This window comes from Trachypithecus francoisi, unplaced genomic scaffold (assembly GCF_009764315.1).
Source record: "Trachypithecus francoisi isolate TF-2019V2 unplaced genomic scaffold, Tfra_2.0 Lachesis_group17, whole genome shotgun sequence".
NCBI lineage: Eukaryota > Metazoa > Chordata > Mammalia > Primates > Cercopithecidae > Trachypithecus > Trachypithecus francoisi.
The window spans coordinates 39,832,089-39,847,353 of NW_022681462.1; the positions used below are offsets into that span (position 1 = coordinate 39,832,089).

Consider the following 15,265-nt stretch of genomic DNA (forward strand, 5'->3'; position numbering starts at 1 on the left):
GGAGAGAAAAGAAACTGCAAGCAGCAAGAGCAGGAGCTAAGCAATGCTGTAGTCCTCTTTAGCTCTCATGTGATTGACAGCATCTATGTGATTGACATTGACCTTGAGTTTCTGAGTTTAATGTGATTCAGGGGATACAGCTTAAACCCACTCAAAGTGGTGAGACATTAAAATAACATGTTTTAAAAAGTAAACAAGCCGGGCGCGGTGGCTCAAGCCTGTAATCCCAGCACTTTGGGAGGCAGAGACGGGCGGATCACGAGGTCAGGAGATCGAGACCATCCTGGCTAATACGGTGAAACCCTGTCTCTACTTAAAAATACAAAAACTAGCTGGGCGACGAGGCGGGCGCCTGTAGTCCCAGCGACTCGGGAGGCTGAGGCAGGAGATGGCGTAAACCCGGGAGGCGGAGCTTGCAGTGAGCTGAGATCCGCCACTGCACTCCAGCCTGGGTGGCAGAGCAAGACTCCGTCTCAAAAAAAAAAAAAAAAAAAAAAAAAAAAAAAAGTAAACAAAAATACAACCTACATATTTCTGACATTTCAAGGGGGTGTAGTCTCAAAACAAAATGGTCAAAAATAAATGATTCCAAAAACTGAAAGAGGATACAAGGGGAATCAGAAGATAATGAAGTTGGCTGTTACAAAGAATCTTCAACATACGGCAGACCAAATGTGACAAGGTTTCTCTGTCTGTGCCATGTCAGTGCAGAGGCAGGCAGGTGGCTTTTGTGGTGTCCGTGCCTCTGCTCCATGAGGTCACTCAGGTGTGCAGGAGGCACAACCACCCTCAGCACAAAGCTTCCCTCCTTCCTCACACTCACTGCCCCCATGCCCATTCCTCAGCAGCATGAACTGGAACTGAGAGAAGAGAAATGTTTTCTCCTGAAAGATTGAACAAAACGCATGCTTTTCATTAGTGGCAAATGTTATTTTGCCTTAAGCACACAATTGAGAAATTTTCCATTTAGTGGTTCTGCTGGTAAACCCACATTTGTTTGTTTTCATCTGAAAATGTATTTACATGATTCTTGAAAATAATTTTTTGACTATCAAATTATATTTGTGACAGCATATTTGAAATTGCTAGCTACCATTCGATAATTACTGCTAAAAAGTTATTTGAATAAAAAAGACACCAGTACTATATGATTCTAACTCTTCTTCTTTGAAAGAAACGCGTCTTTTTTATTCCTACAGATGCCTTTTAATCTCTTCGAATGGCCTTACTTTTTGTACAATTTAATGTATTAAGTTTTATGTATGATTCATGATACATTTGTGTATTTTCATTATCACAAAATAAAAAAATCTGAGCGGTTGCTATGTTGAAGCCTGACACTAGATGGCAACAAAGTTCCACAAAAGAGACCTCACCGTGATTTTAGAAATACGGGGAATGTAAGGGTGACAGTGTCCTATTGTCAACAGGGAGCCCCCAAGTTTGAAATGGGATCTCATGTGTGACTTGGAGCACATGGGAGGAGCTGTCAGTGTGCTGAGGTGTGAGGAAACCCACTCTGTTTTCTGTGCTCTGAAACTGGAAGCAGGGCTTTGCCCCCTCACTGCCTTGGCTGTGTCCATCTGCTACAAACTGAATTGTGTTCCCAAATTCATATTGGAGCTCTAATCCCCAAAGTGGCTGTAGGAAGCAACTGAGGTTATAAGAAGGTAATTGAGGTTAACTGGGGCCATAAGGGTGAGGTCCTGATCCAGTAGGATTAGTGTTCTTAGAAGAACAGAACCAGAGAGCTCTCCTTTTTTTCTCTCTCTCTCTAACCTTCACTCTGCCCCACTTGCCTGACTATGGAAAGGTCATGTGAAAGCATGGTAAGAAGGTGGTATCTGCAAATCAGGAAGAATGTCCTTAGCAGAAAGTAAACCCTGCTAGACCTTGGTCTTAGGGTTTTGGGCACTAGAAATGTGAACATAAATGTCTACGGTTTAAGCTGTTCTGCCCAGAGTACTTTGGTGGGGCAGCACAAGAATATTAGTCTACTGTCCCCATCCTGTCTTAGCAGGATCAGCCTCAGGAGACCATTATGGACATGGAGACCCAGCTTTGCTCCTTTTACTCCTGCTGTTCAGACTCTTTTGTGAGGAGGGAGGCCTCAGGCTTCATCCTCAGAGTGTTTGCATTACACAGAAATGCTTCTGTGAAGATGAGGTTGTTAGCCTGTTTTGTTTTCTGAACAGAATTTCATCAACCTGAATGAACTACTTGCTTGGTATTCATATTGGGGGATGTTCACATTCGTCCCTCATTTAGATGCCATTGGGGACATTTGTGGACCTCATCTCCAGTCTCCTCAGTGTGTCTCAGCAGAGAGGGTCACTGTCACCTGCAGAGCTCACCCATAGTATTAACTGTGTCCTAGACTAGCACCAGGAGACATGAGGCTCAGCCCTGAGCTTTTGCTGGCTCATGCTGCCCTCTGGACAGGATATCTTCCTGGGTCAGGGGCAGAGAGTTCAGACAGATGTGACTCTGGCCATTAGGAGCTGAGCTGCCTTCATGACACCCCATTGTGAACCGAGTCCCAGCAGCGCTTGAGCCATGAAAGCTGGGCAGAGACATCCCACATAACCCCAGCCAGAGGGGAGGCTGCCAATGGCCCATGGGGTGGATATGTCCTGTGACCATGCAGCCACTGAGCCATGTACACTGCTCTGTCTGACAGAGTCCATCAGGGAGTGACTCTCCAAGCTGTGTCATGGGGATGAAGCATTCTTCCACTTGGTGTCCAGACCCACTAACCATCTCCTCTGCACTTGCGGCTGTGTGTTCTCCAGACCCCCGGGACACTGCATGTCCCCATCAATGGGCAGGTCACTGCTCCAACCAGTATGAACATATTGGTGGGTACTGGACTTCCTGACCCTCAGGCTCTGTAGGGGGAAAGGGGACATGAGGTGCACCCATGCTTTTTAAATGTTCATGCTCAAGTCATCGAATTTAAAATCATACATTATATCTACAAAATTAAATCAATTTCTCTATAAATATACATATTATTTTGATTTATACTATAGATACATTGCATATACACATATATCCATATGATTGATATCTATTATATACATTTAATAAAGTTTACATAATACATACATATATGTTATTCGCTTAACAAGTACTCCATTTATTTCCAAGAAGAGCAGAGTCTGGCTGAGTGAAGACTCTGGGGACATTTGCTGACCATTCCATTTTAGTTCTAGCAGGATCCTTGGCCCTTGAGGACCTATGAGGACAGAGATTCGGACAGCTGGCCCTGGGATCTCAAGCTTAGCATTAAGGCCTTCGTCTTTGAGGCTTTTACTCTGGCTGTGGGCTCTGGGCTTTGTGTAGCATCTGTAGATGTGTGAGCAGTTTTCGTCCGTGAAGATCCTGCCAGGTAGACCTGTGATCAGGACCTGTGGTTCTTAGGTCCTCAGCCCCATGCTTCTTCCACAGCCTAGGGCCAGAGACAGGCAGTTCTTGGGCAATGCAAACTTGACCTCAGTCCTGACTTGAGGACCTTATTCTAAATCTCTTTTCTCCTGTTCCTGTACCTGAATGCCTTCCCTGGCCCTAAATGCACAGGACACATTTCCAGAACTGTGAAATCTAACATTGTCATCTGGAAGATTAGCAATCTGACTTTCCTGTTATCCTCAGGGCCTGGCTTGTTTAGGAAAAGAATTTAGCAATATCTCTCCTACTTGCATGTCCTTTTATAGGCTCTCTGCAAGAAGAAAAATATGGCTCTTTTTGCCTGACTCTGCAGACAGTCAGACCTTATGATTGTCTTCCCTTGTTCCCTAAAAGTCACTGTTATGCTGTTCTTTTTCAAGGCACACTGATTTCATATTGTTCGAACCCACATGTTTTGCAGTGGATTTGTACAGTTAACACAATTATCACAGTGGTCCTGTGGTGATGTACACTCTCAGCTTACAAATATAACAGGATTAAGAGATTAAAGACAGGCATAAGAAATTATAAAAGTATTATTTGGGAACTGATAAATGTCCATGAAATTTTCACAGTTCATGTTCCTATGCTGCTGCTCCAGCTGGTCCCTCTGTTCGGGGTCCCTGGCTTCTCGCAATACTTTGAGACTTTTACTCTGGCTGTGGGCTCTGGGCTTTGTGTAGCATCTGTAGATATGTGAGCAGTTTTCATCCATGATGCCCCTGCCAGGTAGATCTGTGAGCAGGGCCTGTGGTTCTTCCTAGGTCCTCAGCCCCATGGTTCAGGAGGGCAACTGCTTCTTCCACAGCCCAGGGCCAGAGACAGGCAGCTCTTGGGCAATGCAAGCTTGACCTCAGTCCTAGCTTGAGGACCCTATTTTAAATCTCCTTTCTCCTGTTCCTGTACCTGAATGCCTTCCCTGGCCCCAAATGCAGAGGACACATTTCCACAGCTGTGAAATCTAACATTGTCATCTGGAAGATTAGAAATCTGACTTTCTTGTCATCCTCATGGCCTGGCTTGTTCCAACCTCCGCCAGGTATAAAAGCCCATATGATCTCTCCCCCACCCCCATATAATTTAACTTAGATACATAGTGAAATTTACATGCTGCAAAGCTGTTGGTCCTTACATAGCAGCTATTTTCCCCTCCCTTGATGTATAGGACACCAGCTCTGTCCTGCTGTGTAAGAAAAGGACAATGAGTTTCTCCCAGCATAGGACAAGACCAGGGATTAAGGGTACATGGGATCAACTCCACAATGAGATTAAGGACAGTGAAGGGTGAGCTAGGCTTTTTAGAAAGATTATGATGCCTCATAAAAGGAGTAAGGTGAAGACCATTTTTTTCTGTAACAGATATGAATGGACATAATTCTTAGAGTCACTGCAGCCATTTTGAGATCATGAGGCATTAAGCCCAAGACTGAAAATCTAAAGTGATGAAAGCGCAAACCAGAAATGCAGAATGAGCCTGGATACTTTCTGGTGTTAACAATACAGCTTTCATGCTACATCAATGCTAAATGCTCCAACTTTTGGATACCTTACCTTTGCTTAAGTCATTACTGTAGTTTCTTTGAATTTCTTCTAAAATTATTTTAATTTATCCCGAAAAGATACTTAAGGGAAAGAGCCTGGGTTGGCCGTAGACCTCATCTTTAGGAAAAGAAATGTGCTATCATACTTGTGTTTGCATTGTGGGAGCTTGAGGCATGAAAGACAGGAGCCATAATAAGCAATGGGGCTCCCTGACATCTTGGTCTCGCTATGTACATGGCTAGAGAAACCCTAAGCACTCGGAAGAGGTTACAAATTCTGCTCCGTTCATGTCTCCATCTCCATGTCTCTTTTGATGTCCTAAGCATTGAACAGTTCCTTGTGCTTCTTAATTCTATCCTCCTCCAAGATAATAAAAACAGAATTGTGGTTAAGAAACAGACACAAAATTTGGAGAAGACATAGTGTTTGGGGTTTGTATGCATCTCCTCAACACCAAAATGGTGTTTCAAATTTCCACTCCTTCTTACTGTTTTTGTTTTGCTTATTCATATATTTATTTTTCATAAATAATAACTGTATTAAAATATTCAGAATTTATGATCTTTGATATATCAGGACTGATACATCAGTTTCATTTTTTAATGTCAATAATTATAATACAAACAAAAGCATTTGCTTAATTTAGGCTAAAATTAATTTGTCAAAAATATGTGGAGATGTGCATATTTTAAAATTTGGGGTGACCTCTGGGTAGCAATATTTTGAAACCTTAAGGATCCCATTTGGCTAAAGGTAAAATGATAGACTCTGCTAATTCTTCAGTGGGTTTGTATCTTGTTTCTATTGGAAATAGCCCCCAAACCCAAAGTAAAGAGGCCCCACTGAGACCAAATATTTTAACTCGTCCTCCCTCAAGTGTTCTGAAGTTTTCATAGCGGCTAGGGCCATCCCACAGGAGGGTCATGCAATCACTAATCCAGCTTAGTGGTATTTCTTGTTCTCAAAATGGACATCTGAAAAACTTGAACGCAGTCTGAAAACGTAGAGCATTTGTGGGTGTCATTGTCACTGCCGAAATGGTCAGAATTCCTCTTACCACTCAAAATGGCTTTGGCCTCCTAGAACACCAAATTAGAACTGAGCTGAGCTCTAAGGTCCTGGGAAATTGTCCAGTGGGAAGAGTTGCCTATTCAAGAGGTTTGAAGGGCTCTAGGGCACAGACTTGTCTCTTTCAACACATACACACCTGAACCAACTCAACCTGGTTATCCTCACTACCCTGTGTTCTGCATCTGAAAAAAAAGAGGGAGGCACTGAGCTTGTTGAGCTTGAGAACCTTTAGGCTTCCTGAGGTGCAGGAGCTGGAGTCACACCTGGATGGCAAGAGATGCAGAAGCCCAGCTGAGAAGGAAATCAATGGGAACTGGGAGAGAAAGGGAAATGCACAAAGTCCTTTTTTGTATAATGGAGATCTCCAAGCTGTTATTGAAGGTCATATTTCTCCATTGTCTTCCCACTCCACCACCAATGAGGAGGTGAATTGATTTCTGTTCAAATATGCTTTTGGAAAGGAGAAAAAATTGAGAACCCTTATGACATTCATCTGACACCCAGAGGATTCTCATGTTCCACTTCAAAAACCTGAGGAGCAGATAATCAGTAGAAATGACCTCTGCACACCTTTTTTGCATTCATTAAATTATTGAGCTCCCACTGTGCTATGTGGGTACCCAAGTTACCTGAGGAATGAAGAACAAGATAGCACAGTCCCAGCTCTCAGGGAGAGGGAAGAGAAGGAAGGAGGAAGCAGGAACACAAGCAGTGTGCGAAGTGGAACAAGAGGAACAAGAGGCATACACACCGCCAGGCATTTTTAGGGGTCTCAGAAAAGGGGCCTCTTTCCAGTCCTTATGAACTGGCAGGCCTATCTGTGGGATATTTCCTTCTTTCCTGTTGTGAGAGGATTCCTGACACCAAGAAGGAGCACCAAATTTACCAGCCATTCCAAGTGGTGATTCAATTTTGTAATCAAACCATTCAGACGTAAAGCTCAGAATCACCAGATTCTCGTTTTGGATTCCTCCTCATGTCTCTGGATCCTTCTCAGGGCCAGAAGAAGGAAGACTTTCCAGTGAATGCTTCTCTGTAGTATTTTCTCTGTATGCAATAGACAAGTTTGAGGGAATCCTGGTTTCCAGTGGAGAAGTGAAGTTCCTTTCATCTGGAGACAGTTTCTTCAGCTGGTCCTTTTATTTTATTTTATTTAGGCCTCTGTGGCCATGTAAGAAAGTGTACATGCAAAACATGAAGAGAATCTAGAAGAAATAATATGACTTGGTTTTACTTAGAGTTAATGGAAACATCTCTTTGGAGAAATGAGAAGAATTCCCTTTAGTTTTAAACATACACAACACTGTCAACAAATTGGATTGTTTGTTTTTCTTCAACTTTTATTTTAGGTATCAAAGATTACCTGTGCAATTTTGTTATGTGGGTATATTGTGTGATACTGAGATTTGGGGTACAAATTATCCCTTCACCCAGGTAGTGAACGCAATACACAGTAAGTCATTTTTCAATCTTCATCCACTCCTTCCCCCTCCCCAACTAGTATTCCTCAGTGTCTATCGTTCCCATCTTTATGGGTACTCAATGTTTAGCTCCCACTTAAAAGTGAGCACATGTGGTATTTGGTTTTCTGTTCCTGTGTTACTTCGCTTCAGAAAATGGCCTCCAACTTCATTCATGTTGCTGCAAAGGACATGATTTCATTATTGTTGTGTCCGTGTAGTAATCCATGACGTATAAATATTGTATTTTATTTATCCACTCCACAATTCATGGTCATCTAGGTTGATTCCATGTCTTTGCTATTGTGAATAGTGTAGCAATGAACCTACAAGTGCATGTGTCTTTTTTATGGAATAATTTATTTTCCTTTCGGTATATTCCTTGTGATAGGATTGCTGGATTGAATGGTAATTGGGTTTTAAGTTATTTGAGAAATATCCAAACTGCTTTCCACAGTGGCTGATCTAATTTACATTTACACCAACAGTCTATAAGTGTTTATTTGTCTTTACAACCTTGCAGCATCTGTTTTTGTGTGTATGTGTGTCTTTTTTTGTTTTTTGTTTCTTTACTTTTTATTTTTATTTATTTATTTATTTTTTTATTTTTTATTTTTTTGAGGCAGAGTCTCGCTCTGTCGCCCAGGCTGGAGTGCAGTGGCCGGATCTCAGCTCACTGCAAGCTCTGCCTCCCGGGTTGACGCCATTCTCCTGCCTCAGCCTCCTGAGTAGCTGGGACTACAGGCGCCCGCCACCTCGCCCGGGTAGTTTTTTGTATTTTTTAGTAGAGACGGGGTTTCACCGGGTTAGCCAGGATGATCTCGATCTCCTGACCTCGTGATCCGCCCGTCTCGGCCTCCCAAAGTGCTGGGATTACAGGCTTGAGCCACCGCGCCCGGCCCGGCTTTACTTTTTAGTTATAGCCATTCTTACTGCTATGAGTCAGTATCTCATAGTGGTTTTGATTTACATTTCTCTAAAAATTAGTGATGCTGCCACTTTTTGATATGTTTGTTGATTACTCGTCTATTTTTTGACAAGTGTCTGTTCATTTCTTTGCCCACTTCTTAAAGGCTTTATTTATTTTTGCTTGTTGAATTACGTTTTTTGTTTTTTCTTTTAAGATTCTAGCTAATAGATTTTTGCAGGATGTATATTTTGCAAATTTTTTTTTTCCATTCTATAGTTTGTCTGTTTACTCTGCTGATAGATTTTTTTCCTTTCTTTTTTTCCTCTCTCTCTTTTTTTTTTTTCCTATGCAGAAGAGGTTCTTTAGTTTAATTAGGTCCCATTTGTCTTTTTCTTTCCTCATTTTGCAACTGTGACCGATCTTTTCTCTAGGTGCCTTTAAGATTTTTTCATTAGCATTGACTTGGACAGTCTGGTGACTATATGCCTTGGTGATATTCATTTTGTATTGTAACTGGCAGTTATTCTCTGTATTTCTTATAACTCGATATCTACTTCTCTAGGAAGATTTGGGAAATTTTCTTGCATTATTATTATTATTGAGATGGAGTCTTGATTTGTCGCCTAGACTGGAGTACAGTGGCCTGGTCTCAGCTCACTGCCACCTCTGCCTCCTGGGGTCAAGCGATTCTCCTGCCTCAGCCTCTCAAGTAGCTGGGATTACAGGCATGCACCACCACACCCAACTAATTTTTGGAGTTTTAGTAGAGACGGGGTTTCACCATATTGGCTAGGCTGCCCTCAAATTTCTGACCTCAGGTGATCCATCTGCCTTGGCCTCCCAATGTGCTAGGATTACAGGCATGAGCCACTGCTGGGCCATTTGCTTGAATTATTCTCTCAAATATATTTTTCAGATTGTTTTCATTTTCTCTTTTTTTTTCTCAGAAATGCCAATACTTAGTAGGTTTGATTGCTTTACATAGTCCCATATTTCTCTGATAAAAAAATTATTATTATTTCTCTTATTTTTGTTTGACTGCTTAGTTCAAGTGACCAGTCTTCAAACGATTCTGAAATTCTTTCTTCTGCTTGGTCCAGTCTCTTGATAAAGCTTTCAGTTGTATACTTAAATTTCTTAAGTATTTCAATTCCAGTACCTCTGGTTGATTTCATTTTCAGATGTTTATTTCTTCCTTTGTTTTCTGGAAGTTTTTTTGTGTTGATTTTCACCCTCATCTTTGATGTCCCTGAGCTTCCTTGAAGTCCATGCTTTGAATTCTTTATTTGTCATGTTTGAGTTTCCATTTTGGTTAGGGACCATTGCTGGAGAGCTAGTGTAATCCTTGTGATCTATGTAAGGTATAGGCTTCAAATATGTGTCTGAGTTTTATCTGGATTCAGGAAATATCTCTGTGTGTATGGGCAGTGGCTTGGTAGGAGATGGAGACTATCTTTCCTAGCTATGAGACAGGTAGACTGGCAACTCGTCAGAATGATATCTCTGCCCATGGCTAAAAAGTAAAAGAGGAAAGTGGCATTAATGGTGCACAGCAGGGACATGCACTAAGTAGCAGCTGCCATGGCTTAGGAGAGAGGATTCAGTGACCTGGCCTTTCCCCAGGGCCTCCCTTTCACCTGCTCTCCAGAAAGCCAGGCTCCAAAGAAGCTGCTCGTGAGCCCCCAGAAACATGCTGGTGGGGAGTGCATCTCAGAGCATTGCGTAGTGGGTGTGGTCTTGGTCTTCTTACTCTGGAGACAAGTGATCATGGGAGCCTAGGCTGTTCCAGGGCTTTAGGCTTACCCTAATCCAAGCTCCTATACTTGGAGGAAGAAACAGATTTTTATTAAAGTAATCAAATCTGGCATCAATGATCAACCTGTTATGCTGATGAACTAGGGAAAATAATACCCAATGGCAGAAAAGTGGATAGTATATGGGGATCCACAAACTAAGAATAAAGTGTAGCCTGTTTAGCCCCTAAATATTAAAGAGACCTATAGCTTTGAATAGTGGTGTATCTGTGAGTGATGCAGCCATTGAGGAATTATGGTATCGTCTTTGCGCACTGGCAGGGAATTGCTTGACCTTACACTGGTACTAACAGTGGCTAAGGGCATTATAAAGTGTTTTTCAATAGATTAAAATGCTACTGATAAAATCTGTCTTTTCATTTAAAAAAGGAAAGAATTTCACATTGACAGGAAATGTCAGTGCAGGACAAAGGAATTTTACATCTACTGAATCGATTTGAGAGTAACATGAAAACCTGACACTGCCAGCATCTAAGACTTTATTATGCATTCCCTATCAACAATGACACTCTCCTGCATACTTCCAATACAACCAAAGTATACATTATTTGATCTAGTCCTTAGGTTCATTTTTTTAAAATGTTGTCAATTGTCTCCAAAATATCTTTTGTAACAATAGGCCCTCTAGAAATACTTTCCCTTCACGCAAATCTGCTTTGCCCTGGTCTGACCTGGGACCTTGGGGACACTGCCCCTGTGCTGAGTTACTGAGATGAGCCAGCCCCACAGCTGTGCCCAGCCTGCCCCCTCTCCTGCTGATTTGCATGTTCTAGGTCACAGCCCCCTGCCCTGAACACTTCTTAATAGGCTGGTCACACCCTGTGCAGGAGTCAGTCCCAGTGAGAACACAGCATGGACATGAGGGTCCCCGCTCAGCTCCTGGGGCTCCTGTTGCTCTGGCTCCCAGGTAAGGAAGGAGAATACTGGGAATTTACTCAGCCAGTGTGTTCAGTAGAGCCTGGCTCTTGATGGAAGCCTTCCTATAATATGACTAATAGTATGAATATTTGTGTTTATATTTCCAATCTCAGGTGCCAGATGTGACATCCAGATGACCCAGTCTCCATCCTCCCTGTCTGCATCTGTAGGAGACAGAGTCACCATCACTTGCAGAGCCAGTCAGGATATTAGCAACTATTTAAATTGGTATCAACAGAAACCAGGGAAAGCCCCTAAGCTCCTGATCTATTACGCATCCAATTTGGAAACAGGGGTCCCGTCAAGGTTCAGTGGAAGTGGATCTGGGACAGATTTCACTCTCACCATCAGCAGCCTGCAGCCTGAAGATATCGCAACATATTACTGTCAACAGGATGATAATTCCCCTCCCACAGTGTTACAAGCCCGAACACAAACCACCAAGGGAAACAGAAGTGTGAGGCTCAGCTGCCCCAGCTGCTCCTTATGGCACCTTCTTCTGCTGACAGCCTTTTTCCAAGTAAGCCAGGATTTGGAAGTTTTGGTAGAAAAGGCCAGGAAAGCTCCCCTCCCTTCTAACTCTATTTTTTCTCCTTCAGCCTCTGCAGCACAGACATGACACTGTCCCTCCTGATTTAATAAAGAACAGCAATTATGATACCTGAGGAATTGCAGTTATTGCATCTGTCCAGGTCATACATCACAAGAGAAACTACTCAAGAGAAACTACTGATTTCAAGGAGAAAATGTTTTATTTCATTTTTTAACTTTCAAAGTCATAGAATTTATTTATTATTTATAATATTTTATTTTACTTTGTTTCAGTGTTCACATGAGCGGGTTGGTTCTACAGATACATTGCATGTTGTGGGGGTTTGGAGTTCATATTGTTCTATCACCCAGGTAGTAAACATAGTACCCAATAGGTAGTTTTTCGATCGTTACTCTCCTCTTACCCTCCAGTCTCAAGTAGGCTCTGGTGTTCATTGGTTCCTTTTTTGTGTCCATAGGTACTCAACGTTTTGCTCCCACTTATAAGTGAGAACACCTGGTGTTTGGTTTTCTGTTCCTGCATTTGTTCACTTAGGATAATGGTCTCCAGCTCCATCCACGTTGCTGCAAAAGACATTATATCATTGTTTTTTAATGGCTGCATAGTATTCCATGGTATATATGTGTCACATTTTCTTTATCCAGTCTACCATTGATGAGCACTTAGTCTGATGGCATGTCTTTGGTATTGTGAATAGTGCTGCAATGAACATACATGTGCATGTGTCTTTACGGTAGAATGATTTATATTCCTTTTGTTATATATACAAAAGGACCCCTAAAAATGGGATTGCTCAATTGAATGGTAGTTCTGATTTAAGTTCTTTGAGAAATTGCCAAATTGTTTTCCACAGTGGCTGAACTAATTTATAGTCCACCCAAAAGGGAATGTATAATCATTACATTTTCTCTGTAGCCTCGCTAGCATCTGTTATTTTTTGACTTTTTAGTAATAACCATCTCGACAGAATTAGATTTGAAAATACAAGACAGGAGATATGGTAGTCAGGAAGCTGACACTGGAAACAGGGAAATCTCAGTTGGTCTGCCAGAACCAGAGTTCATTTGTTCCTAAATGCATGGGCTATCTAACCATGTGATCTTCTGCTCTGTCTAGGAAGTTCAGATACAAGGGTGCTGGTGCTGTCTGTTGATGGAACACCTCTCCAGGTGACTCTCCAGTCTTCACCTCTGTCTGCATGCCTGCCTGCAGGTGTCGGTGCTCAATCACCCTCTTCTTACTTTGAAATATAATGGATGGGCTCCTCTGAGTAACTATAGGAGAAACCATAGAAAGATAAAGGGGTTTGGGGAAATGCACTTCTAGAAATGATAGTGAATATGGAGAATTGGGAGCTGACAGGCAAGTGAGGTCAATATTTTCCCAAATCTCAGAGTTTTCCTGCTATGACTTGGCTTCAGGATACATTTGCTTGTGCTTCTACATAATATTAGCAAGTCTGGGATCATTGCAAGAACACGTCATTCAGTCATAAAGTAAACAGAAAAATGAGAAAATTGCTTAGAATGCATATAAATTATTTGAGAAATGAAAACACTCTTCTGGCTGAACAAACAAGAATATCTACACATGCATAGAATATATTGTTTCCTTAGCATGAAAGCACTTTGCTGCTCAAAGTTTGTCCAGATGCCAGCCAGACATGAAGTTCAGCAGTGTGAATAGAGGTTCTCAAAACTGTTGAGGAGAAGAGGGCCTGACTCTGGGTTCATGAAAGTGTTGTACAGAAACAAATGGTGTGTCTATAAGAGAATCACTCAAGGAATTGTCACCTGCCTGCATGGACAGCACCATTGTCTGTCTCCTGTAACTTTATCATCAGTATCACTGTGATCACGTTACAAATGCAAAGTAGCAGATGCATCTTAGATATATTGCATAACAGTCTGCATTTTAATAAGCATATAGGTAATCTACAGGAGTTTTAAAGAAGCTGTGTTTTAGAAGACATTTACTTTAGCCAAATGTATTTCCTCACAATAAGACCATTTACATTAAAGTCCCATGTATAAAAACACATCTAGGCCAGGTACGGTGGCTCATAACTATATACTAGCACTCTGGGAGGCCAAGGTCGGGAGATCACTTGAGGTCAGGAGTTCGATACCAGCCTGGCCAACAGGGCAAAACCCCATCTCTACTAAAAATACAACAATTAGTCGAGCATGGTGGTGCATGCTCATAACCTCAGGTACTCAGGAGGCTGAAGCATGAGAATTGCTTGAACATGGGAGGCACACACTGCAGTTAGCCTAGATCACTCCTACGGCACACCAGCCTGGGTGACAGGGCGAGACTCTGCCTCAAACAACAACAACAACAAATATTCAGTTTTATTTGTGACTAATGCAAAATTACATTTGAAAACATTTTTAATATTCCAAAAGTTGGAAAACATGATTATTTCTCCATCAATGATGCAAATAACGTGATAATTAAGTACAGGAAACATTTTTAGAAACTTTAAGAGTTAGCAAAGTAAAAGAATAAATTAGAATTGTGTGTACTTGTGTTACTGATCATTAGATTTACATTTGCCTGTTCAGCTTTGTTTGAAAATTTTCTTTACTTTTGCTACCTGCCATAGGAATGTTGTACCTTGGATAGGCTCTGCTTTGTTCTCAGATCAAACATAATCCAAAGGCTGGAGACAAGCTCAGTGCCCTGCAGCAGAACTACCCTGCTAAGCCTTTCCTTGATCAGCAAGATAATTGTTATCATGTACATCTCTGAATAGGAAAATAAATGCTTAGTGTTATTAGCCACTGAGTTTTGAGTAATATATACATATGCACATTTTTTCCACAAGTGAGACAAATTGCAGTTTTGTGATTCAAATATTATTAGTTTAATTTCTTCTAAATATCTTTTAAATGGCTTACTATTCATATTTATACCATCACATTTGATAAAATACATCTATGTATTTTATTGATGTGTAATGTGTAAATATTATATCGGTCACCTTTTACACAAGTGATCAGGTCAGAAAAGGCTGTTATCTGAGCCTGAGTGTAAAATAGCCATCCTTGGTCACAGAATTGTATCTCTATGTCCACCTGTTCCCATCATCTAGATTCAGCAAATGGCATTTGGCAGAAGACTTTTGTCTCGTGCCAGGAACAAAATAGAAACCTATGGTCCCATTTTCTGTTTCTGTCCCAAATGTGTCTAGCTGTCTCCCTTGGTAGTTGATGGAATCAAGTTAAAATGAAGAGTTGATCAGAACTTTATCTTCCAAGCACACCTTTTCCTTACTGCTTAGGAATCTTTCCCAAGGGTCCTGAATCTGCCTCAAAGAGCAACGCTCAAGTAACTCCAGCACTACAGGTGGAAGGACGACCGCAACGGTACAGAAGAGCAGGGACAGACTCTGATCCCTCAGGGTGCCAATACCATATTGCTGAAGACAGATGATTATGCTGTCAATGCAGGAGACAATTGCTTGGGTGATTTTCTCGTTAACACGCCACTTGACTCTGTAAAACCCTTCCATCAACCCAAAACCAGCCCCTCTTTGTCTTAA

The 15,265-nt window shown here is 41.6% G+C and overlaps 1 gene segment (V, D, J or C); it reads left to right on the forward strand.

The window, feature by feature from the left end:
* Positions 1 to 11,016: 11,016 nt before the first annotated feature.
* Positions 11,017 to 11,799, forward strand: LOC117062884. The segment is given in 2 exon segments: positions 11,017 to 11,154; positions 11,279 to 11,799. Coding segments are annotated over 2 exon segments (561 nt in total).
* The last annotated feature ends 3,466 nt before the right edge of the window (positions 11,800 to 15,265 follow it).